Source organism: Falco naumanni, chromosome 4, assembly GCF_017639655.2.
Source record: "Falco naumanni isolate bFalNau1 chromosome 4, bFalNau1.pat, whole genome shotgun sequence".
Classification (NCBI taxonomy): domain Eukaryota; kingdom Metazoa; phylum Chordata; class Aves; order Falconiformes; family Falconidae; genus Falco; species Falco naumanni.
In genome coordinates this window covers 87,370,119-87,394,940 of record NC_054057.1, presented here as the reverse complement: position 1 = coordinate 87,394,940, position 24,822 = coordinate 87,370,119, and the positions used below count along the sequence as shown (strand labels likewise).

At 41.4% G+C, this 24,822-nt stretch overlaps 1 protein-coding gene across 1 annotated transcript; it reads right to left on the bottom strand.

The window, feature by feature from the left end:
• Nucleotides 1–3,462: 3,462 nt before the first annotated feature.
• Nucleotides 3,463–24,425, bottom strand: LCMT1 (leucine carboxyl methyltransferase 1). Its single transcript, XM_040591387.1, has 11 exons — nucleotides 24,266–24,425; nucleotides 23,047–23,138; nucleotides 22,330–22,451; nucleotides 20,792–20,868; nucleotides 20,062–20,123; nucleotides 12,173–12,275; nucleotides 10,210–10,330; nucleotides 9,325–9,426; nucleotides 8,809–8,900; nucleotides 6,090–6,187; nucleotides 3,463–4,381 (listed from the first exon to the last, which is right to left on the bottom strand). Exons 1-11 carry the CDS (start codon nucleotides 24,361–24,363, stop codon nucleotides 4,359–4,361), a joined length of 990 nt encoding a protein of 329 aa, XP_040447321.1. The 5' UTR covers nucleotides 24,364–24,425; the 3' UTR covers nucleotides 3,463–4,358.
• Between the last annotated feature and the right edge of the window lie 397 nt (nucleotides 24,426–24,822).

Genomic DNA, 24,822 nt, shown 5'->3' with positions numbered 1-24,822 from the left:
GGATTAAATTGACAAAAAAGATGACAAAAAAGACTGACAGAGCACAGGACCATCTCCTGTAGTGAGCTGCAGCCAAAGCCTTTTCATATGAAAAATGCTACAGCTCAGTGGTTGCACCTTAGATATTGACCAGTTCAAAGGGAACAGATTTGTTTGTTCCAGAGCAGGCAAGACTTCAGCTTGGCTCCCACTCTTAAAGGTATGTTATAAGAGGTTCAAGGAATATGCTCTGAAAGCAGGTCTTGCCAAAATTAAATTGATAGTAGAGATGGGGCTTTTATGCTGCTATGCATTCATTTACTTTATTCAAAAGAAATCAGCAGGACAGTCCTGTTGCCACAGAGCAAGCGTGAGTCACTGCACACAAAGACTCCTGCAGTGCAGAGGGTGTTAGAGGGATTTTGGTTTTTTGATGGTGTTTGTTTTGGGTTTTTTTAATCCCTGATTCTTACTAACAGATATTAACTGTCAGGTAACCTGACAATTTTAGCTATGAGCAGATCTGTGACACTACAGATTGTCTAGTTTTGCCCACCTTCATATTTAAACACCTTTGACTCAGCTATTTCAGATACTTTTTGTGGGTTGATTCAAATCAAAAGGTTTTTCAGGATAGACACTATCTCTCACCAGGTGCTTGTGCAGCACCCAACACAGGTAATGCTTATGCCAGCAAGTCAGATCAGAGCTGTTTGTGGACAGAGATCAAGGAGCAAAACATCAAAGAGTACTGCAGGCAGAATCAGGTATCTTGTCAAAGCCGTACCGAGGAGTGTCCAATATTGAGAGGTTAGTCATCCATTAATAAGTTCTTACTCCACACATTGCAAGGAAGAAAACTGCACAATTTGAATACACAAGAAAGTAGGAACCAGCTTTTTTTATACACTAGAACAAGGATTCCGAGAGCTCAGAGATATTCAAGGAGCTCAACAGAGATATTCAAGGAGCTCAACAGAGATATTCAAGGACAGTTAGGTATGCAATAAGGCTGTAAAGGAGGCAAGATCTGACTCCCAGTGGCCGGAGAGCAATGGCACAGCAGTCACCACACCTTGTCCAACAGGCTTGCCTGCCAGCCATCCGCAGGGATGCAGAATTAACATGGCTCATTTCCAAATGATGGAAACATCTCTACAATAGGGTTAATGCACACTGTGAGGACAGAGCAGGTGTAAGCCTGCTCCCAAACCCTGATGATTCTGATTTAAAAGAACCCCATCAAATTCCATGATCCTAGTTCACCTGAATCAAAAGGAATCTCAAAACCAGCACCAACTAGTAGAACAACAGGTCCTAGCTCAACCACATTCCCCAGGGGCTATAGTCCACTCTGAAGGTGGAAGCAGCAAAACATCTAATGTTGTCCACCTTAGGAGCATCTTACTGCTTCTTCAGAGTGGAAATGAACCACTGAAGTACCCAACCCCTAGCCATGCTTTCATAACATCACATCTTTGATCTAGCAAATGAGTTTGCAAGACAGCACATACCCCACAGGAGCAAAGCTCTTGTGTGAGTCAGAGCATCTGTAGGTGGGAGGCCCTCGTATGCTATATGCTCATTAAAAGCAAGAAAAGCAACTTAATGGTCCACAGCATGATCCAAGATGCACTACTGATGAAGTCCAAAAAAGTTTGAAGATGGCAGCATCAAAATGTAAGACTTTCCAGAATTTAGACTTGGGGAAAATAGCCTTTGGATAAAGGAAAAAAGAGCTGGGTGGGGGCAAAGGGGCACGAAGGCAAGGCAAGCACCTCAGAAGCCCAACCTAAATACTCACCTGTAGTATAACAGTTCTTTTAAAAAGTTATTTAATTTCTCCTCAAACGTAGAACAACAACAAAAAACCCAACCCACCCAAATGCAACAACAACGCAGTCCAAACAAACTGTCAGTGAACAGGTGTATTATAAAGCTATCATAATTTCAGACAGCTCAAGGCCTGGACTAGTAAAGAAGTTAAAAAGACCAGAGCTAAGGCCAAGTACATTTTCAGAGTAACCTTGCTTTAGGTATCAATAACCAAGCGACTGGGCAGCCTGTTAGCAGAACTGAGAAGTAAACTTTTACTAGACTGTGACTCAAGTCGGCACAATCAGACCCATCTTTCCATCAAAACGCAGGCTGATTTTGTGGACAGCACAGCCATAAAAACAAGAAACTGCTGTTCCAATTGAGTCCTCTCTACTCAGATCTAAGGTTCTAGATCTATAGAGGTGAGTTTCTTGCACTGACCTTCTGAAGGGACAGACACCAAGGAAGCAGTTGCATACTGGTATTCCTCCTTATGCCAACTGAGTATCTCCTCTTTACACAGCTACACAGGTTAACTCAGGTGATACTGTCCACTGAAGACAGGCAAGGAGGCATGACTTTTATCTTCTTCCAGGTCTCTGGCATAAATGCTGTGTTTAACTAGGCAGTACGTGTGGAGGACTTGGAGGTCTAAGACAGATTTCACAGGTCCTTTCTGAATTTAGCAACTTGGGTTCATGTGAGGGCAAGACAGAGCAACTGTATAGTGGGAATGAAAAATATTCAAAAACTCTTAAAGTAACAACAGTGTGAAAACAGAAGGCAAGCCCCAGAAGCTGCAGGCCATTAATGGCAGCAGGCTAGCTGCCCCTGCTTCCAAGAAGCAGAAAGGCTTGTCAGCAAGTTTACTTCCCAATCTAGACAGCAGGCAACTGCTGCGGGAAACCACCCCGTGGCAAACACTGTAGTCCCTGGTTACAGCTACTGTGCTCAAGAAGGAACTTTGATGGTAAGATGCAAAAATGAGACATGCCCTTCTGGTCTCTTGCAGCTGCAGAGAGAAAGGGTCAACACTAACGCAGACACAGCTTGCACATGCCTCTTAATAGAAGAGGGGAGAGAAGGGTACAGATAAGCCCAAACATCTAAAATGTGCAGGCATAAGCATACCATTGATACTGTTATCTAGGAAGCAAAGGTTATAAGCTCCTTTTATAATTGCACAGTCCACCCTTTCCCTTTGGGGGCAGAGATTTTATGTGAACACTCTGCAAAGACCAAGCACAGCATTAACCAAATACCGTATTTCTGTGCCATGTCATTTAAGAAATCAGCTTGACACAATGTTTGTGTGTGGCCTGTAGCTACCAGGGACTACTATCAGTGACAGAGAGGAGGGCAGCGAAGGGAAGGGCATTTCTTTTTACTACTTCTGTTCCTCTGAAGTTATGACCATCTCTTTAAGAATTGTTCACCTTTTCTGGTATCTCAATACTCTTTCCCTATGTCTCCAGTCCAAGCCCATGCCAACTATTTCCAAAGCCAGGTTCTGTATTCTTACACTACAGTGTCACATACAGCACAAAAAATGGTTACTTATGCTTGCAATTGCTTTAAAAAAACTACTCTTGGTGAGAGAGTAAAAATGTAGTCACTAAACCAGATATAAATAGGTAATTTCTAGTAAGAAAGACACTAGGCAAATTATAAATACTAAACATTTATTATTTGAAGGTTGCAAGACTCCATTTCAAACAACAGGGCAAGGTCTTTCATTGCTGTTAGAATTTTGTTTTGTTTCTTTTAAGGGGAAAGAAAGAAGAATGAGAAACTGGTGTAAAGATACTACCAGAAGCAGTGCAAATTTAGATTAATCTTTTTCTTACCTACACTGTCCCAGTGCTCAACTGCCAAGCTAAGCCCTTCCCAGCTGAATAAAGTCTAAGTTTAACATCATCCAGTTTCTTGTACAGCACTGAACAAGAATCACAGCTCCCCTTCTTTCAGCCTTCCCCTACAAGAACATACCTAGTATAGCGACAGCCTTATAGCAACAGTAAAGCCTGGAGAAAGCCAACATGGTGACACTTCATAAAAATTAAACCTGAACAGAAAGGAAATTAAGAAAATTTAACCCTCATGATCAGCCATGCACAGTGCAGAGATATCCAGTAATGCAGTTCACCAGAATTGTTTTTCCAGCTTCCTGTCACAAATACATTTTACACATCTACAGAAAGACAAAAAGGAAAATCATATAATCCAAGAACACTTTACTTTTGGTTTTAAACTAAGGAAGGCAAGCTTTTAAACAGGAACTACTGACATCTTACACAAGTCCATCATATGTCTGGGAACGGGAGGCAAGTCTGGCCTCATAACAATTGCTCACAATGGGCAAAAAAGATTCATTAGAACTACCAAAAGCCAACAGGACAGTCAACAGCAGCAGCACCCATCGCTTTCTGTCCTGGCGACGCCTACATAGACGCGCAGACCAAAGTCGGCACATGCAAAGTCCCATCATTTCTGTGATCTTGTCTCAAGCAGAAGGCAGGCGCTGCAGCTTCTGGGTCCACAGCTTCCCTCCAGCAAATACATTAGAATGTGATGTTTGCAAGACCTATTTGAAAAGAAAAGGGGAATGGGGAAGGGGGAGAAACAAGTGTTTAGTCTTATACTACCTGTACTTCACTACTATTAGGAGTTAAGACACAGGAAGAAGGACACTCTGAGAATTACATTTTTTTTAAAAAAAAAGTTAAATGTAAAGGATTTAGTGGGAGGAAAGGAAGTTAGGGAACAGGTTGATCTGTACTTTTTAAACCCTTTTTTTATTGTGATGCAGCAATTAATTTGAATAAGCCAATCTGAAGGAGTACTGAAGTTATTAATGACAGAAGAAATAAGACAGGCTGCTGCTGAACCGAAGGATCTGCCCATGAAATTAGAAAGAGAAAGCTGGGGAAAAGTACCATGAATCAGGGCAGCAAATTCACACTGGATAAAGAAAACCTGCTTTAGATTACAACACATCCATGCATTAGATATTTGTGTCCTTTGAGATTTGTCTTTTTTGACGTCTAAGATATGCTACATTGTTTAACCTCGGTACCCAAAATTTTCCAAAATATTTCTCTAATGACAGCAAAGAATAATACTGTAAATCCCAGAAATACTGGCTACCATGAACAGGTGAACATTTTGGCCTCATCTCCTCTAGAAATAAGTTCTGTATTACAGTCATCACTTATTAGCCCTAAGAAATTAAATGGAAAATGTGCATTTCTGCAGCTCAAAGCTGTCGAAGTTGTAGGGTTCAGGTCAGCAGATGCCACAAGCCAGCATCTGTTACAGCAGCAGCAACAGGGTACTGAAGGTCTAGTTTTACCAGCTGGATCAGATGCTTTGCTACTCAGTCTGGCTGCACAACTCCAGCAGAGATTACATCTATTCACATTCACTGAGGAACAGTCAATAAAAATTATTCTTGAGTACTGCTTTGTCAGGAGCAAGGGAAGGGCAGAGAAGGAGAAGGCAAGGAAAAAATAGATGGAACTGGCAGGCAGAGAAGTTTTCTGGTCCTGAAATAGCAGACAGAAGTAGAGATAAACTGTGTCTGCAACAGAGTTGTCTTTCCGATTTGGACATGTAATGGCTGTAGATATCAGTGCTTCACCTGAACCACAATTCTTTTGACTCTATTATTTCTTAAGCAGCAGCAACATATACGGTCCTACAGAAGGCATACAGCAAGTCTCTCTGTTTCAAACAAATTCCAGTCTAAGGAGAGACAGAATTTTAAGAACAGAAGGGTTAAGTTCAGAGGGAATTTTTTCCCCCAGAGAAAGTAACATGTAAAACTTCAGTCTCAGATAGATATAAATGGGGACAGTACTGAAGAAGACTGGGCTAAGTAATACAAATTTATTTTTATATTGTCAGGACACTGTGATTCTATATACCATGTGCCCATATGGCACTTTACATGCATAAGATTTGTAAACCTTCAATTAGCACTGATAGTATGAAACAGGCAGTTATTTAAAGTAACCCATACGGCATCTTTCAGTGTACAAATTCTAACTCCCCTTTACTCAACAGGCTTCCTGTTGGGCAACTCAGATACCCATACAAACCCCCCAAAGGCTGTGGAGGAACAGTCACGAGACACCACCTGGAAGGTGTTCACAGCCCCAACAATGACAGAGAAGCAGACCCCATTCCTGTGCCAGGATACTTCTACCATACAGCTGTTGTATATAGCCCCAGTCTTTCCACATAACGATTTCAATGTGGAGGGTCACCTCCCAGATGTTGGAGATCATTACCCAGATTACTGCTGTCCTTTGAAGCCCAGCAGATGCAGTAGTGCTGCATTAGTTGTTCAAACAGCTCCTTTTCATCTAGGAATTCAAGTCCTTCTATTCTGTAGGAATAAAATAAAAATTGTGATTCAAGCTGGAGTCTCAACACAGTTTTTAAAGTATTCTTCTTCATTCTATAGGAGCTAGAACTATGGCCAATAAGGCAGTTACCTTTCCAGTAAATTAATACAGGTATACCAGCACTACAGCTAGTTTTTGTTGTCAATGTATGAAACAAGTGACCCACAAGATGTTTCCTACTTCTCATCCCTGGAATTTCCTGTTCCAGGACTAATCTGCATAACTTCTCACAAATACCAGTATTTCTCTTCTAACCCCTTTAACTGCATGTATCTGGTCTTGCTGGGTTTAAGGAGACACAACAGTACAGCCGAACGGAAGATTTATCTTCATCAAAGATTTACAGTGAACAGTTGAAGATGGTATTTTCTCCAGACAATCACAAGTCCATATTATGTCTTGGAAGAGTGATGGGTACACCAGTGCAGTTTCTAACAACTCTCCCACATGAGCTCATGATGAAGCACAAACCAAATGGTATACATAAGATCTGAGGATTTTTTTCCTAAAATGGTTCCTACCTAGGATTTTTAAAGTAAGATCTTTGAATGCCTTCCACTGAACAAATGGGAGAACTTCTCCCAAGCTGTGCTTGCTTTAAAAAGTTTGACCTGCCACATTCCTCTCTTGCTCTAGATTACTTGAATATCAGTGTTTATTTTCCATGCTAAATATTTGGAAGGGCTGCTACTGGGGATCAAAAGAGGCTGAGAGGCAAAAGTTCCTAAATACATTCACAGATGTGCAAGTGCTGCAGAAGAACACTTTTGTGAAGACTTTTATAAATAGAAAGCATTATTTGCCTCATTAACACTGAGGGACAGAGTTTACATAACCTATTTCTTGGCATTTGGAAAAAGTGGAAGGAGCTGAACAGATCTAAGATAGTCAAAAATTCTGCAAAAAAAGTACAAGCTACGTCTCTCCACAAGTGCCATATGGCACAATCACACAGTCATCGTACCTATTTAAATACCCTAAGGTTTTCAGTCTCACCTGTTCAGTTCCATGGCTTGAGAAATCCCCATATGTGAATACTTATTTTGACCAAGGTAACTTGTTTGGCTAATTCAAACTATAGTTAATAAATGACTCATAGCAATTCACGCTTCATATTATATGTACTTAAGAAGTTATTCATTAAAACCAGTTTCCCCCTTTTTAGCTTTTCTTTAATGCAAAATGTTTAACAAGATCCATGCGGATTACTGACCGTTAGAACAGCCTTTAGTTATACCCTCTGTGTACTAAGCTCTGTCTACAGACCCAGCAGTCTAGCTCACAATGATGATATGAATGAAGATGCATCCATCTGTTGAGGGAGAGTCACGCCACACTGTTGGGCACACCTCTCCTCCCTCTCCCTCTTTGCTTGCATAGTACAATAGGTCATAGCACTTAATTACTGCCCTGCCTTGGCTCATTACCTAAATATGCTGCCAAGGAAGAAGGGAGCTGTCACGGTTTAACCACAGCTGGCACCCAAGCACCATGCAGTACTTGGGTCACTCCCCCCGCCCACCCCCCCAGCAGGATGGGGAGGAGAATCAGGAAAAAGGTAATGCTCATGGGTTGAGATAAGAACAATTAATAACTGAAATAAAATAAAATATAATAGTAACAGTTGTAATGAAAAAGGGAAGTGAGAGAGAGAGGAATAAAACCCAAGGGAGAAAAAACCAACACAAAACCTAGTGATGCGCAATACAATTGCTCACCACCTGCTGACCTATATCCAGCTAGTCCCTGAGCAGCAATTCAGCCGCCCCAGCCAACTCCCCCCAGTTTCTGTACTCAGCATGATGTTCTGTGGTAGGGAATACCCCTTTGGCTAGTATGGGTCAGCTATCCTGGCTCTGCCCCCTCCCAGCTTGTGATGCACCTGCTCACTGGCAGAGCATGGGAAACTTGGAAAGTCCTTGATTTAGAGTAAGCACGACTTAGCAACAGCTGAAACATCAGTGTGTTACCAGTGTTATTTTCATACTAAATCAAAAACACAGCACTGTACCAGCTACTAAGAAGAAAATTAACTCTATCCCAGCTAAAACCAGGACAGGAGGGAAGATCAAGACTGGTCATTTTCCATCCACTTGTAGTAAAAAAACAAACTGGTAAATAATCTTACCTAGGCCTACAAGCCTGGAGCAAACACCTGGATGTTATCTGCCCTGAGGACATGAAAAGCAGTTGCTTTTTCTGAGTGTATTTTAGGACACCACTCCACCCATCTAGTGTTGTGGAGACTGGATGCTCACAAGAAACATCTTGGGTACTGTAAAAACTCAATACATTTCTGTAGCACCTTTTACCTGCAAATTTCTATTATGAGATGCTTTATATTGCACCCAAATAAAATATCACTGCTGCCAGTCTGCTCCTGGCAGAAATAACCCTCTGGATCATTAACGTTGCTCTAGGTATTATCCTTAAAGCTCTGCAGAGCTTCAGACTCAGACACGTTCCGTCTACCTAGGCAGCATCCGCAGGCAGCCTCCTCTCTGTTATACTAAGGGATCCCATACTGCATTGTTGAGGTGAACTACCTCAGAACTGGCACCTGAAGATGACTTTTGACTACAAAGCAAGCTATCAGTAATACCTTTTGACATCAGCCTGTGGCAAAAAGCTGTATACTTTCATCATATCAATGGCACGTGCGGTTTCCCAGCCATTTAACAGCAATCGCTCCTTCTGTAAAATAAACAAGCAGCACAGTTTTCAGAGGACTCGAAGAAAAATACCAGAGAAGAGTTCTTCCCCTTTAAGGATTTTGTAGGCCATATGCTTGACCTGTTCTTTGAAGAGCTCTTATACTCTTTTCTAAGCATCTGCTGCTAACCTCTGCACAGAGAGGACAGCTGGATAGATGGAGCTGGGCTCTGACCTACTGCTGCTGTTGTACAGCTGCCAAATCTAAGTGATATCAAGCAACCATGGCACTGACAAGAGGGAACCATTGTAACACGGATGGCAAAGCGTTTCAGTAGGTAGCTGCTGCCCCACTCCAGACCTGCTTTGGTCATTGCTGTGAGCCTTACAGTGCACGAGGTAGAACCTGCAGACAGATTAATCTGGTTTAATTTCAAGCACACCCAGAGCTCTGTGCCCCTTTTACCTGAGAGTCTAAGGATCTGCAGCCTTCCACTCCAGCCAGGTTACACTGTCGTCTCTGCAAGTTCTCAATCATGATCTGTCCAAACCGGTCTGTCATATTCACCTCAGGTAGAGAATGAGACAAAAGTGTTCCCCCTTCCGAAAAGAATGTAACCGCACTGAAAAGCAGTAACTTGGTTAAACTCTTGAGTTGTCTGTGTCATAAAACGTACAGGATAACATTAAAGTAAGTTTCACATTTTTATACCAAGTCTCTTTTCCCACTGCCACAATCTCCTCAGCTACCTCACGTTTACAAGTTGAGTGCCAGTTTAATGGTGACAATGCTACTGCCTTTACAGAGGGATGGGGCACTGAAAACTGACTCTGCTTTAAGCGGCTGGCAACTCGGTTCAGCTCTCTAGGAGTGATTTACAGCTTGGAAGATCCTGTTACTAATTCCTGGAGCCACCTAGTTCCCCCGAGGCAGCATTTTACTTTCACACAGAGAAGCCGAGTTCATGCTGATGTGATTTTTGCTGCACTTTGCCAAAGAACACAGAGAGGTAATTATGTAATGTTATACACTCATATCCAACATTCAACATCATTTCTTTTCCCTCTGTCTTATCTAAAACCAATATTCTATGATTTTCTCCACATATGGATTAAGTCTCAGTTACTTTGGTTCAACATAGCCCAGAAATTGTCTTTCAGAACAGCCGTACATTCTTTACAATAAGCTCCTCAATCTACAAGGTAAAACACATTACTTAAGTAATTCCGCAGAAACTGCTGTCTATACAAAAGGGTATGGCCCAACTCTTATTTTACAAGCAGAACTCCCACTTTTGAGAGCTATTTTTATGACAATAACGCAGGCCTAAAAATGCCATTTTTGTTTTACCTGCTCATAATTTATAAACATCGCCACTGGAAAAGTGCTTGCTGCCCACTTTAAAAGATTTGCAGATTGCTGTGGTGTCATGTAAACCAGCACACACTCTGCTACCAGAAGCGTTGGCAAACTTGAAAACAAAAAAACAAACACAAACAAACAAGAGAACAATTTCTAGCAAAAGAACAAGAAAAATCTATAAAGAATTATTAGCAAGCAAGTAATTTCACGTCCTCACATTTCTTAAAAGAGCTAAAGAGCTACCCTTTTTATGAACTAGACATTTAAGAGTGAATGAAATCACTTCATCAAGTTGACTAGAACTGGGTTTTCTGGCAATCGACGACTTAACCGCAGAGGACTCCCATAGTTACAGACCAGAGATATTCGGAAACAATCTCCCCTAAGTCAGCCGGACTATGAACGCTGAAGAATGCATATTCTCTAAGTCTTCTCTGAACTGTGATAGCATGAACTGAATGAAGTGCATATTAAAATTCATTTTGCTGAAGAATTGTACCCTGTATACACAATCTGCACTTTTTAGTAAAATTAGGAATAAAATACAAATTTAAAAAGTTTTCTCTTTAAAAAAGTTCTAAGAAGAATTTTAATTAGACAAATCTGTTCAATATCTGTAAAATAAGCTTTGCATATTATCTAACAAAATGCAATCTATCATTTGCACATGCCTCTTCCTCCTCCATCCACAAAACCCCAAAAATATACATCTACAGGAGTAGTGTTCCTTAGAATTACGGAGTTTTCTTTTAATTGCTAGTATGAACAGGAAAAAGAAAAGTCACTACAAGCAGGAGAAATCCACAAGGAGCAGCAATGTAGGCAAGCAAGGCAAGATTTCAGAAGATGAAGTGTAAAGATTTAAATGGCAATTTCATGCATTCTGCTTACCCATATGCTCTCTCCCACCCAGCCAGATAGCTACTATTTATATATCTTGTATTTGAAAGGTATGTCCATCATCCACTCCAAAAAATTAAATCCTGCCCCTCCTGCACCCCCAAAGCCTAACGCTTGAACAATAAAACCCCAGATATTAGCTTCTGGAGTTAAGTTCTCAAAGGACTCCATGGTAATCACTTTACCGAAAGGTCTAGGGAACAATAGGGGTTTTAAGTGGTGGCAACAGAAAATAATTACAAAGATAAAACACCAAAATAATTGAACACTGACAGAATTATTCTTCATTTTGCCAGCTAAGCTCCCAGAAATCTTGATTCATATAGCTCTTACAAGGGTAGAAGATGCTTACTGATCTAAGTACTGCCCATCAGTCAGCATTAAAACTAAATGCAACTGAACCAACTCTTAAAAAATGCAGTTTATGACATTTTGATACATCTCTAGTTTAGAGGTTCCCCTTGAATAACATGATTCTACCAACTAAATTTCAACCAAATTCAATCCTGAAGTAGAGAAAGGAAATTCCTATCAGCTCAGAGGCAGCAAATGGCTGCTGTGGGAGCTCATCCCCTCCAAGGCAAGGGATGGGGGAAAGCAAGAAGGAATTACAGGTGCCTGCCCTGCAACGAGAGCTTTGACTTGTGTGAAAGGATCATATACCCCAAAGGGAACCAACCACCAGAAACACATTCACAGAAAGCCATGCTCCACTCCCCACAGCGTGTTAAGAGCAAAAAGCAAATAGTTCTGTAACACTTCATCTTCTCAGGAAGGACAAAAACACAGTTTGCAGAATAGACTATGCAAGGAACAACCTTGCTTGAGACTTGGAACTACCAAGCAGTCACAGCAATGCCAGCCTGCTCAGCTCAGTGAGGCTGCATGAGGTGTCTGAACAATTCCTTCTGCTCAAGGGCTCAGGAAAAGGTAACCATGGAAATAGCATAACGAGCACTGGATGCAGATACTGTATGTCCAAGCAAGACTTGACTCTCACCAGTATGCTTCCACAAGCCCTCCTTAAAGAACAAATAAAAATAAATCTTACTGTATATCCAGGTTATGTTTCTTTAGCTTTTCCTCCAAATCTGATGAGAAACGGAGATCTGCTCCTACTATGGAATATCGACTGGAGTCTAGGCTGTGAGAATCTACAAGTTTAAAATTTTGAGAGACTAATGGTTACAAATAAGAGGAATGTTAAAATTAGAAATTAAAAAAAACACCACAGGAACATATGAATTTGAAGTCAAGAGTTTAATACGTTACACCTAACAAATAACAGCAAACTCTTCTTTTTAAGGCATTAATTTCCCTTATACCTGATTGTTGTGGTTTACAGATGGTGGTATATGAGCACCACACTCTGCAACAAGCCTACTCTTTCACTCTGCAGCCACTCTAATGCAGATAAGTTATACCACCCGTTACCATGGTTTCAAAGAATGCAGAGAGAAGAAAAATATGAAGATTAAAGGCAGGGTTTTTCATTTTGTTTGTAGAGTCTAGAGTAACAATGTTCCAAATATTAATAATAGATATAGCTACATAAATTAACAATACATACAGCTATATTTTTTTATGTACATATATAAATATATAGAGGTGTCAGACAGATTTGGGGGCCAAAAGAAGTTATCATTTAGCCATTTTGTATGATCTAGTGATGGTATTTAAATGTAGAGTCAAGTCAGAAAAGATATTCTGAGAAACGAATATTCATCCTGGGATACAACTGGCAGCAAGCTCCTGTAAATGCTTTCCAACACGAAGGAGGAACTAGTCGTAAAGTCAAAAGATACTCTGCCATACTAGCAAAACTGTAAGGAAGCCAGCAGCAACATGAGCATCTTGCTATCAATAATTCTGACAACCAGCTGCAGTCAATTCAACTAGATGAGCCCAGTCCCCATAGCAAGCATTTTACACATGCAGCATCAAACCCACTTAGACATAAAAGTTCCGAGGGAATATACCAGATTGCTCTTTCACGCTTTAGCTTTACTAGAGTAAAGTCATTAGGACTAAATAGTACATAATTTTACCCTCTTACCATATAAGTGTGACAGAGCAAACAGTAAAATAAGTAAGCTAAACAGTGGAAAAAAAAACACCTCAGAAGTGAGAGTTTAAAGTGGTCTTGTAATGGCCAGTCAATACCCATCTGCAGCAGCAAGCTCTGGCACAGCTCCAGTTGGGATCCTGCTGCAGACCGACACAGTTCCTGCATGGTAATGTGGGAGCAGATGTCAAAAGCTAAGTGAAGAGAGAAAGAGAAGCCAAGTGGCTGAAGAGACAGGATGAAAGGGTTTTCCATTTCAGGAGAAGAAAAAAAAAAAATTGTACATGTGTGCAGGAAGGCAACTTGTTAACTTAAGCAGTGCTTCAAACAGTCTGGAAGATGTACCTCCATTTAGTTTTCAAGTGACCAACTGTTCGAAAATGGCATTAGCAAGTGACAATAGGTGTCTTTCCAGCAACACATCTGAACATATACAGAAACCAGAACAGTCCATGCAGACTGTTCCAGGGGAAGAAAAAAAAAAAAGTTGTGTGGCAAATGATTCAACATTTTGAGTCAAGGTTTTTTCCATGTACATGTTCTGTAATAGCTTTACTACTTCCCACACCCTTCTATTTAAGTTATTATATCAAGGCCATGATAATGGCATCAAAAAAGCGCCACACAAAAATCCCCACCACACACAGGAAAGTATTTATATAGTGATCAGCTTGCTGTCCAGAGATACAATAAGCATCAGTCACCACAACAAGTATTGAAACTAACGCGATGTTCTTGTCCAGTTTCATTGACTTGGACATACCAGTACGTCAATTGTAACCAGAAATAAACTACAATTTTTTAAGTGCTCCAGTAACAGAAGTAGTACAAACACTTCAGAGGTGGAAGTGAATGTCTCTTGCTCACATCATGTTGATTCAAACGCTCTTATCACTGAAGAACTGGAAAGAGCAAAACTTCTCAAACTTTAGGTTAGAAAACTGTCCTTCAAAATGGTTCAAATTTCAACAATTAAAATTATTAACATTGTTTTTAACAAGCCTATATATGCAAGAATAAACCCCACAGAATTCCTGTTATGCCTTGACATGGTGGGAGGTCATGGTGACATCCTCAGTGCTGAGCTGCGTGGTCCAGCAGACAGTTGCTTTTGGAGATGTAGGCTGTGGATAAGCGAAAATAAAAAGCCACACAGCCACAGCCTGGTTATTCAAAGCTAAGTACCGGGAAAAAAAACTCAAACACCAAACTAGAACAGGATTCTTCAAGGGTGATTTGATTCAGTGGGAATATTCTCTAAACCTTAAAACCAAGTATACTTAATGTCTTAATACAAGACTCCTTGCAGCAGAAAATTTTAAAAGGTTAAGAAAGCTGATGAGGAATGGATTGTCACTCCACTTCCATCTCCAGTATCTGGGCTGCCTGGTTCTCCTTCTTCAGTCCATTCAAACAGAATGTACTTGTTCCTCCACACATTTTCCTGCCAACTTCCCTCGACTTTCTGCTGATGGTTGTTGGCAAACACAACCACAGACAGTACCAAGGCAGAACTGCACACACATTCATTATATACAAGCTGATACAATTGCTAAAAATCGTACATTTTAAACATATCTGAAAGCACCTCATTAAATATCTCCATAATTCATGCATTTCAACATTTATGATCAAAACTTTTATCTTGAAGGAAATCTTAGGAAAAAATATGAAATTTACACTAGACAATTTTAAAATGCAAAAAGAGAAGCAAAAGGAAAAAAAGCTAGAGAAAAAGAGTTAATTTAAGCTAAGCCTCTTCCTATGTTCCCTGTAAGATTTTTTTGCTAGCTTCCACCATTGGCCTATACATGGCATTAAAAAACCCTTCTATATATAAAAACTAGGCAAATAACTTCAGCATTTTAAAATCAAACTGACAATGGCTCCATCACCTCACACTTGGTTAACAGACATTCATTTATTGCAAGGCAATGGCAGCTGATGATCGCTGGAATTGCCGTTGTTTCCAGCCTGGATGCTAAAAGTTGAAATACGGCCATAAAGACCCCAGAAAATAACATACTTCAGTTAATGCTCTGGCACCAATTTCTACTTCATTGCAGAGTACAACACTCCAAGCATGAAAATCTGTAAACATGCTTCCACCTTGACTGAGCAGCGTTGGTGCAAATGTATTTCATGATACCTGCCTACCTACAGAGGAGCTGAAAAAAAGCAAGTTTCAGCTTGCTAGCACAGTCACGTGGTCTCCATTGATTTCTTCCCGTGAACAAGTTTCTTTTAAATTAAGCAGGTTTTTTTGGTGTTAAGAAAAAAACTCCACTTTTTTTTTCCTTACTGTAATCTCACTCTTCTGGAAGGTGTCTGCCACCGTGACCTCCCCCAGCCCCACATGCTCCACCAGAACTCTGTGGCTGCCAGGAGCCACTGCCTTCCCTCCTGGCCAGGTGAGAACACCACCCACGCTGCACTAACATGCAAATCCGCAGCAATTTTCAAATAAATAGGGCCACCTCGTTGTGGCTTAGGCCAACTGCCCTAATGCTGGCATAGGCAGCAACATTTGGTGGCTTAATCCATTGAAAATCCCATATTCCAAGCACTAATTCCTATCCAGGCACCAATAATCCATGCTGCTTTTTAGCAGAGTTCTTTGGTCACGACGTTCCTTTTTAAGAGCACGGAGCTACCTTATGGTTTTCAAAGTTTCTCTCTTGTACTTGTCTGCAGTGAAGGTTTGAGACATACCAGATTCAGATTTCATTTGAGAAATGCAAGGGAGGGGGGAGTGAAGGAGAGAAAGAGCCCCACCACTCCAGCCCACCCCATCTACTCAACGCAGACTCTCAGCCTAGGCACATGTTTCTGCTATCTATGCATAATGCAACAGAGAATGTTTCGCTCTGATCATTGGCACAGAAGTAACAATACAAGTAGTTTGAATTTAGACATCACTGCAGTAACCGAATAGTAGCAGCTGCTTATAGTTGCCTCTTGACCTCACTGCAATAATTTTTTTTTTTTTCACAGAAACATGCCACCAGCAAGTAAATGCTTTGGTTTATGGTGGCCCTCTGGCACTCACCCACTACCTTAATCTGTCTGCTGAAGCAGCATTATAGAGTCAGGCGCACAGAGCGCAGTGTTTCTTCTGCTACAAGAATTCACAGTTATCTTTCCTTACTCTCTTCTCAGATTAGTCAAACAATTTCCTGGAGGTTTTCCAAGAGACAGCATGCAGGATACTATTGACTCAAACTGATTTCATTAGGATTTTCATCTGAAGGTATCCTTGGCAGCTTTACAAACAACCAGCCCATACAGCCTATTCTGCAGGCTCACAGGCATGATACAGTATTGGTCTCACTCAGGCTGTTTGTTAACTACATCAGAACAGGGTACGTGTCAAAACACAAAGATATTTAGTTTGTCTGGCAAGTGCAGGATCATCCCCAACGCAAGGCATGCAAGTCATCAAGACAGCAACACTCTCTGCGTTGGGTCACAAGCAAGTTTGGAAATGTAGGGAAAAAGCAAGCTGAAAAAACCAACTCCCAAAGCTGAACTACACAGGGGCAGAAAGCGTATGAGTGGCACTGAAAAGTAATAGTTCATTGAAGTGTAATTCGCACTTGCAATATAGCAAAGGTGAAGTACTAACTTCCCAACTGCCATAAACAAGATAGTGCTACTGAACTTTGAAAACAATTTAAGCTGGTATTGCCACAGCAATGTCAAACTACTGGAAATCTAACATTCCCTTAGAAATGAGAAAGCTGTTCAATGAGAAGAGTCATCGTGCTGCATTCAAGGGCAGAGGCCACAAATACTGGAATTAAATATAAATATTGCAATACCGGTATTGCAAGCCATGCTGTCATTGCTTTGTCTAAAGGGGAAGCAGAAAGCAGATATGGTGGTCTGTTAGCACTAGCTTCATGAAATGAAAACATTCAGTGTGTGAAGAAAAGCTGCAAGAGTCATGTTAATTGATATTACAGTAACTCAAATTCCAAAGCATCTAAACAAATTATTCCCGGTATACATGAGACAACAGAAACTGATTTGAGAGGGGTGAGGACAGGAAGGAACAGCATCCCTCCCCAAGATTCTAATATCCTCGTCCATATCCCCTCCCCAAAACACACAAAAATGAGCAACATTTCCCCCCTACCTGGAAACACTGCTTCATTATGCCCCACTGTACTCCCTGTGACAGGCGGTATTCCCAGAACATCACATTAGTCTAACACCTGTATCAGGTCAGACCAAAGGTCCCCCTAGTATGGCATCCTGCCTCTCACAGGTGCCAACAGCAGCTACCTAGGGAAAGGACAAAAAGAGGGCAAACACATACTACTAATACTGGCATCTATGTTGGTATCTATCTTTTTTCTAAGAATCCTTCCATTTGACTTGGATTTCTGGACCATTACTGAGTCAATGTTTTGATATATCTACTTATTACAATACCCAGCTCTTGTATGCAGGCAGTGATAATCAGCCAGCAGCCTATCATTTGCATGTGAGACACAAACTACTTTTTCCACCCATGTGCATCACTTTATAATAATCCACATGGAAATTATCACCAAGTCACTAATTTCACAAGATTCTTCTACAGTTCTTTACCACTCTGAAGAGTTTGGACTTGCCAACAAGCTGCCACTTACTAATCACTCTATTTTCCCAATCATTTCTTAAGTGTTGAACAACAACATATCCTTAAGCACAGATCTCTATCTCCCTCCATAATGAAAATTAACAACATATGCCTACCCTGTATCCCCAGCTCTTTATCCATATGAGAACCTTTCTTCCTCCAGAAACTGTGCAATTTCTTTGGCACGCTTTGGTAAGGGACACTGTCAAAACACATTTTTTAAATGCAAGCACTGTATTAATTGGATGTCCTTTTCCAACGTGTCTGTTGACTCTTACAGAGAACTGCAGTAGGTTTGTGAGGCATAACTTACCTTTACAAAAGCCAGGTTGACTCTTTTTCAACACATTATATTACTCCTGTGTTCCACTAAGTCTGTCTGTTACAGTTTCTACTAATTTGTCCAGTAGAGACATCAGTCCTACTGGCTTGTAGTTCCCTGGATTTCTCCTGGAGCCCATTTGAGTCACAGCCGCCACCTTCCAGTTCTCAGGTACTAAGACAGTTTTAAAATGAGAGGGTATATACCAGTTAGTAGCTGAGCAAATTCATTGTCAAGTTCCTTTAGATCTTTAAGAAATCTCTATTAAATCTGTTTGACTTGTCTACTTATTCTACAGCCTCTTCTGGTGGCACATGAAGCAGTTCCATTAATTTGTCCTTACATGGGAATTTCCACATGGGTTTCACTTGAACTGACCCTGTGGTTATCGAGTGCCAGTTCAAACTGGGATTCCACAACAGAATTCCACCATCTCCAAGTTAACTGGACACGATGCAACATCCCAAAGATCTCAGTGCAGTAAAGCCTACATCAGCCTGGTTACAGTAAAATTGCTACTCTGAAGTATTTAAAACCCAGCACTGAGAAAGAACAAGAGAAACAGCTTTAGAGAAATAAACCACTCCAATACACTCAGTGATGCATTAATTGCTCTTGACTGCTGTGACTTGCTATTAGTAGCTTTTGATCACAATACACTGCTGCAACTTGATAACTTTGCAGTTGTTTTGCTGTACTAGACATATCTACAGCTGTTCAGTAACACAAATACCATCAAACCCTTCTGATCGACCTTGTATTAATGTCTTTTTAACAGTGCTTACGCAGCATATCTAATTGTATATAAGAAACATGTTACAGAAGGTCTCCTAGCTGAAACAGTGGTACTTAGAAGCCCTTTTTCCAAGATGGGGCATTGGGCTTTCATCTTTTGAGACCTGAATGTACAACGGAGAATTCTGCCCTTCAAATGGCATCTAAATGCTTGGTAAGTTAAGACCTTCTAATATACAGCAATAAAATGTGCATAATATGCATAAATATGCACGACAGTACTCTGACACAAGTTAAAGCACTAAAAGAGCCTTGGGGTAAAGCACTGACACCTTGCCACTGGCAGCAGGAGCACACCTCCTCACACCCTGTGCCCTTCCTCACTCTTTGGAGGGCCCTTTCAAGCCTTCCAGACCCTTAGCTAGAATTGTGCTTATTAAAAGCAACTATACTCGTAATTGTATCAGGGAACACAAAACACTGCTGGCTCATCTGCTAACACAAATTAGTTGGTACTGCAGATGCAGATAATTACTGTTCCTCCTAAAGGGTCCAAAGCAGCTACTATAGTGCACTATGATATTCAGGCACTGAAAACATTATTCAGTGGTACTCGGACCTTTCTTTCCCCCACAAGTAAAAAGGTTTTTGAATTACAGTTCTGACACAAACATAATGAGGCTCTAAGGCAAGACAGTACAACCACATGACACTACCTGAATCTAACATCCTCTTAATACTGAAATGTAACAAACAGCACTGGCTTCCAAGAACGGACTTTGCAGACTGTATTTCCTCTGCGAAGACTCCACTAAATGTAAAGACTTGTGCTCTTAATGAGACAGAAAGAAGATAGAGGAAAATAGATATTTTAATCCAGTATACATGGCTATCAGTAGCATTTTTCCTTTTCTGTGATAGAAAAAAAACCCATAACTTAAGCTATGAGAAAAAAAGAAAAAACCTAAACAACTTTCTGGCAGAATAAAACCACTTCAAGAGAAGACATTTCTAATATGAATAGAACAAATGGGCAGGAGTCTGTAAAAGAAAAAAGCCTCTTTTCCCTCCCAATTTTCTGTCCAAACAGCATTTCAAACATTAAAAGCCTGCCCACATAGCAGAACAAAATGATCAGAAAAGTTTTAAAAGTGCCACAGTACTTGCTGACTTATTTTTAAGATGACTCACCTATTAGAAAAGAGTCCCCTGAATGGGATTCCATAATTGGTTTTGACAGGGGAGGTTTTGATCTGTGGGAAGAAGGAAGAAGCATCTCTTAGAAGTTAAGCTTGATTAACAGTGTGCTTACAATTTTTTTTTTAATAGATAGATAGATATATATACACACGTGTAAGCGTGTGTCAAAAACAGAAGAGAATACCTCTGCCCCCTACTGGAAAGAGAAGCGTTTGCAAGTTAGAGACTTTGTACTACGTTGCAGTTGAGTTTTATACCCAATGACTCTTTAAGTTTTGAGGTAATCATTCAAGAGAAATCCAGACACTCTCTTCAAGTATCCTCCATAAGCCTTAATGTATTCATTCAAACAGAATAGTTACGTACAGTACCAGCTATCCTACCTCTCTAACTGAACATGCAAGTCTGGGAATTTACTGCTGTCTGCAACAGTAAAAGATGATGACTTAATCACCTCTAATCACCGTAAGGCTTTCCCTGCCCATTATATTTTACATAATTAAGAATAAAGTCTGCTTGCTTCCCTGAAGTTTCCACATGTCAACTTCTCCAATTCGGAACACTGGCTATACAGTCACACGTATGACTTGCCTGCACAATGAAACCTTTATTATAAATCCTACAGCATGAAGAGTTTCTCAGAAGACAGATGAAATAACTGTAGCTTGCAATTCATGACATTTTGCTGAATTACATCAGTTTCATCCAGCATCATACTTACTTGATATTATGTATTTTTCTTGCAACTATCATTGGAAAATCCACTTCAAAATATTTTCTAGGGAGAAGATTTTCATCCTGAGAATTGGAGCAAGACTCTAGAATTAGGGACATTCAAGTTTCACATGCACACGACAGGAAGATATAACCTTAAGCCCTAAACAGTTTTTAGTTTACACTGGCATTTCTAAGAGTAATGTGGGACAATGTCCCACAGCTTAAAAAAATGCCATCAAAACAACAAGAACAGCTGAGAGACATTAGAACATCCTCTAAGCATTAAGGAAATTATTTATCATCTTATGTAACGCAGCAATCCTAGGCACTAGATCACTGAAACATATATTCCAACAATGTACTATCAGGATCTAGAAGAACACAGCAACAGGAAACTATTATGACATTTACCATGATCTTCAGCATATTCCTTAGAAAGGAGTCAGAACATTTTGCACAGGTTTACACAGGTGGTGACCACACACTTCTCAAACCAACAGCCAGACTACGAGCATACCACAACTCTACTACAAAAAAAAGAGGAAAGCCTCTTCATTTCACGATGTCACTATTTGACACTCAGACAGATAAGCTGCACCAGTTTCTCCCTATGGAGCAATCCTTTTGTGATGGATATGTACTGCTAGCTCTAGCTCGTCAACCTCATGAATTTCTGACCAGTAGATTAAATAGGTAGTCAGGACACTGAAGTGCTCAGTTAACTGAATCCCACCTTCTGTATGTTAATTACACCACACCTGCTCTTTACAAGGAGAAAGAATTGGAATTACAGGACCCACTTTTTATTTGTTTTTTAAAAGCTAGTTAATAAAAACGTGTATTGACACATTTTTCATAAGAATGCAGGTAAGAAAAGAGCTTCACATTTCAGAAAAAAATAATTATTTTTTCCCTTCCACTGACTGAAATATAATGAATTGCAACAAAGCAAAATGTGACTGGCCTCCTCGGGCTTTCTTCTAGAAACCAAATTTACAAATGAATATGCTAACGAGAAGACAAGATGACTCAGAGGTGCGTTCACTCAGAATGATACTATCATACAGTATCTGAATAATCTGAAATATTTTAAATTACATATATATGTAAATGTGTGTGTATTTACATATACAAATTCACATTTATATTAATAATTCAGGAACATGTAAATAGAGCCTTTACAATCCTGTACTTCGGGACTTTATTCCTCTCTTAGTATAGGATAAAAAAGTGAAATCTTAAGGCTTAGAGGACAGCAAATTGTGGCTTCCAAGCTGAAAGTCCACTAGAAGTCAGCTTCGTGTCACGCACATTTTGGTAAAAGCCCATGGGGCTGAGGCTTAAAGGTACCTAAGCTAATTCTAAGCAAGGTGAGAACTGAGGCAGAGCAGCCAGGGCAGTCTGCTGCAGCACTCAGCCTCATTGCACACCTCCATGCTGTACTACAGAATGCAGCACCGATGAGCCCTCACAGAACAGTGCTTCAAATGTCCACACAAATCTTTGTCTTCAGCCAAGTTCATTACTCTCAGCTACCATTACCTTTAATCGCCAGAACAGGGTATCCATGCCAGCACCAAGATTAACAATTTGACAGTTGCATTCTGTCTTCTTTAGAAAAGCTTTAATCAGATAACTGACTCCATGAACACGAGCATAATAGCCTGTTAAAAAAAAAAAAAGGGTTTTTTTCATTATTATTTTCATGTAATACTTGATGTGTAACACCCATTAAGATTTTTAAGGCGTCTGTTTAAAAAATGGTGTTTCTTAGGAAGAATAACTCACTCTTTTAAAGATACCTAATGGGGTTTGGGTTGGTTTTTTTATTACTAACAAAATCTGGTACACTGATAAAACAGGATGCCTTAGGTAAATAAAAGTTTTAGTCAAGTTTCACCTCAAACTAAGCAGAATAATTCTACCTAGCGCGCACACTTTTGTGGAGACCAGAGCTGACGTACCCCGCTGCGCTGGGTCAAACCAATCTTTTTGATTGCTTTGTAGAGATTACTGCTTGCTGAGAAACACAGAGACATTCCACTCAGAATACAAAAAGCAAAAGATAAAGAGTTTTGATTTAAAGCATAATATTTAAAAGAACATATACAGTATGGAATTATTACTGTGAAGGAAACTTGTCTCACTTATTTCCTACACTCCATAATACCCAGTATAGAAAGCATTTGTCAGGTGCTGTACAAGACCAGTTAAGAACCTGTTTGCACTGTCTTCATCCACATTCACATGCCAACTTACCTCTATTGATTTCAGGTGCTTTTCTTTCTTTGGCTTGTCTCACAAAATACTGGATGTAAGGGTCCTTCCAGTAGCCAACACTTACAGCAAACCTGTGAGGAGAGGGAAAAAGAAAAAAAAAAGAATTATGAAATAAGGCCACCAAGATTTACTCTAAAAGATGTACAGTCTGGACAGGTCACTCTGACCTGGGTGCGTACACGCAGGCACAGTTTAAAGAAATCTGTTGAATGTGGGGACCTATTTCAGTTAAGAAGTTATCTAAAGTCTAGTTAAAAGTTTCAGCTGTTGCCATATTAAGCATCTTTTTAATGGCCTCTGCACTGTTTGATGAACTCCTGCAAATGAAGACCCTAATCTCAGTCATTTCCTCCTTGAGGAACCAGCAAACAGAGGAATTATCTGTCTACACTTCCTCAGAGCACAAAGCATGCTTTACTTCTACACATCTTTATGCTACAAGCTGCTTGCACTTATTCCAGAGCTTCTACATATCACTGTAACATACACAACAGTACTATTTATTCTAATAGAACTCACTAGTTTTACAACTGATTGGAAAAGGTGAACTCTCAAAACCAAACTCAACAACCCAACAATCTGCTGCTACAGCAATAACAAAGAACAAAAAGGCAGCAATAACAGAAGTTAAATTCATGGCTGCGCACAACAGGGCAACAAAACTCCACGCTCCCAGCACTATTCTCCAGGGGAGGCAAAGTAAAGAATGCTGAAAAAAATCAGGATTTTTTTTTTCCTGAGATATCGCTGATCCCCACTGCCAGACTGTGCAATTCTAGCTACCACTGTACACTGTCTCATAAACCAACCCTTAAGCGGGGCAGGTGTTTAATAACAGGAGCTGGAAAGCTGGTGGCAGACCTGAGGAGTAAAGCCGCTGTCCCAGGTGCAGGGCACCCCCCCGCCCCCCCAAAGGCGGAACGCTGACGGCGTTAAACACCTTCCCAGTCACCTCCGTGTACGCCCCCCGGCCGGTGCAGCTCCTGGGCCCCGGTGAGACAAAGGACACCGGCACGGCCGGGCATGGCGGCACCCGGGGACAGAAGGGGCTCCTCCCCGGGGGCCGGCCCACGCCTGCCCTGGCCCCCACCAGCACCGCCTCAGGGCCGCGGCCCGGTGCGGGGGGACGCCAGAGGAGCCCGGCCCGGCCCGCCCCGCCGTTTCGCCCCACCGTTTCCCCCCAACAAGGCACCACTACCGTTTGCAGACGGACGCGTCCTCACACGTGCCCCGGACCGCCTCATCCGCCTCGTCGAGGCCGGCGGCGGAGAGGGCGTCGCGGGCAGCGGCCGCCATAGAACGCGCGAGGATCGGCCGCCCGCCGCTGCCGCCACCGCCCCTGCAGCCTGCCCCCCGCCGCCCTTCATTGGACAGCCTCCACAGGGCGGTCCGCCGTAGTTCCACAGCGATTGGTCTGAAGACTTGTCCATCCCTACAATGTCCAATGAGAGAGTGCGGACTACACCGCCCCGCCCAGGAAACGTCAGTAGTACCGCAAGGGAAGCCGGGAGCAGTAGTCTTGGGGGACGCTAGGCAGTAAGGCTACGGCAGTGGCTCCCGGGGCTGTCTGCACCGGCAGAGGTAGCCTTCGCGCACAGAGCCCAGCTCCGCTGAAACAGCAGTGCTCCGCGCTTCCGAAGTGAGCGGTCTGGCGGAGGAACTGACATCCTGACTCCGGGCGGGACATCCGGGCTCCCGGCTGCCCCGCCCGTTCCCCCACGGGCAGAGGCGGGAGGGGGCGGGACCGGAAGTGGT

Excerpts from the sequence above, each read along its gene's own strand:
- LCMT1 (XM_040591387.1), bottom strand. The coding sequence starts at position 24,363 with ATGGCGGCCGCTGCCCGCGACGCCCTCTCCGCCGCCGGCCTCGACGAG. Across the intron at positions 20,124-20,791 it reads AGAAAAATACATAATATCAA|ATCAAAACCTCCCCTGTCAA; the intron begins GTAAGTATGATG and ends TTCTTCCCACAG. Across the intron at positions 6,188-8,808 it reads CCACAGGCTGATGTCAAAAG|AATAGAAGGACTTGAATTCC; the intron begins GTATTACTGATA and ends TTATTCCTACAG.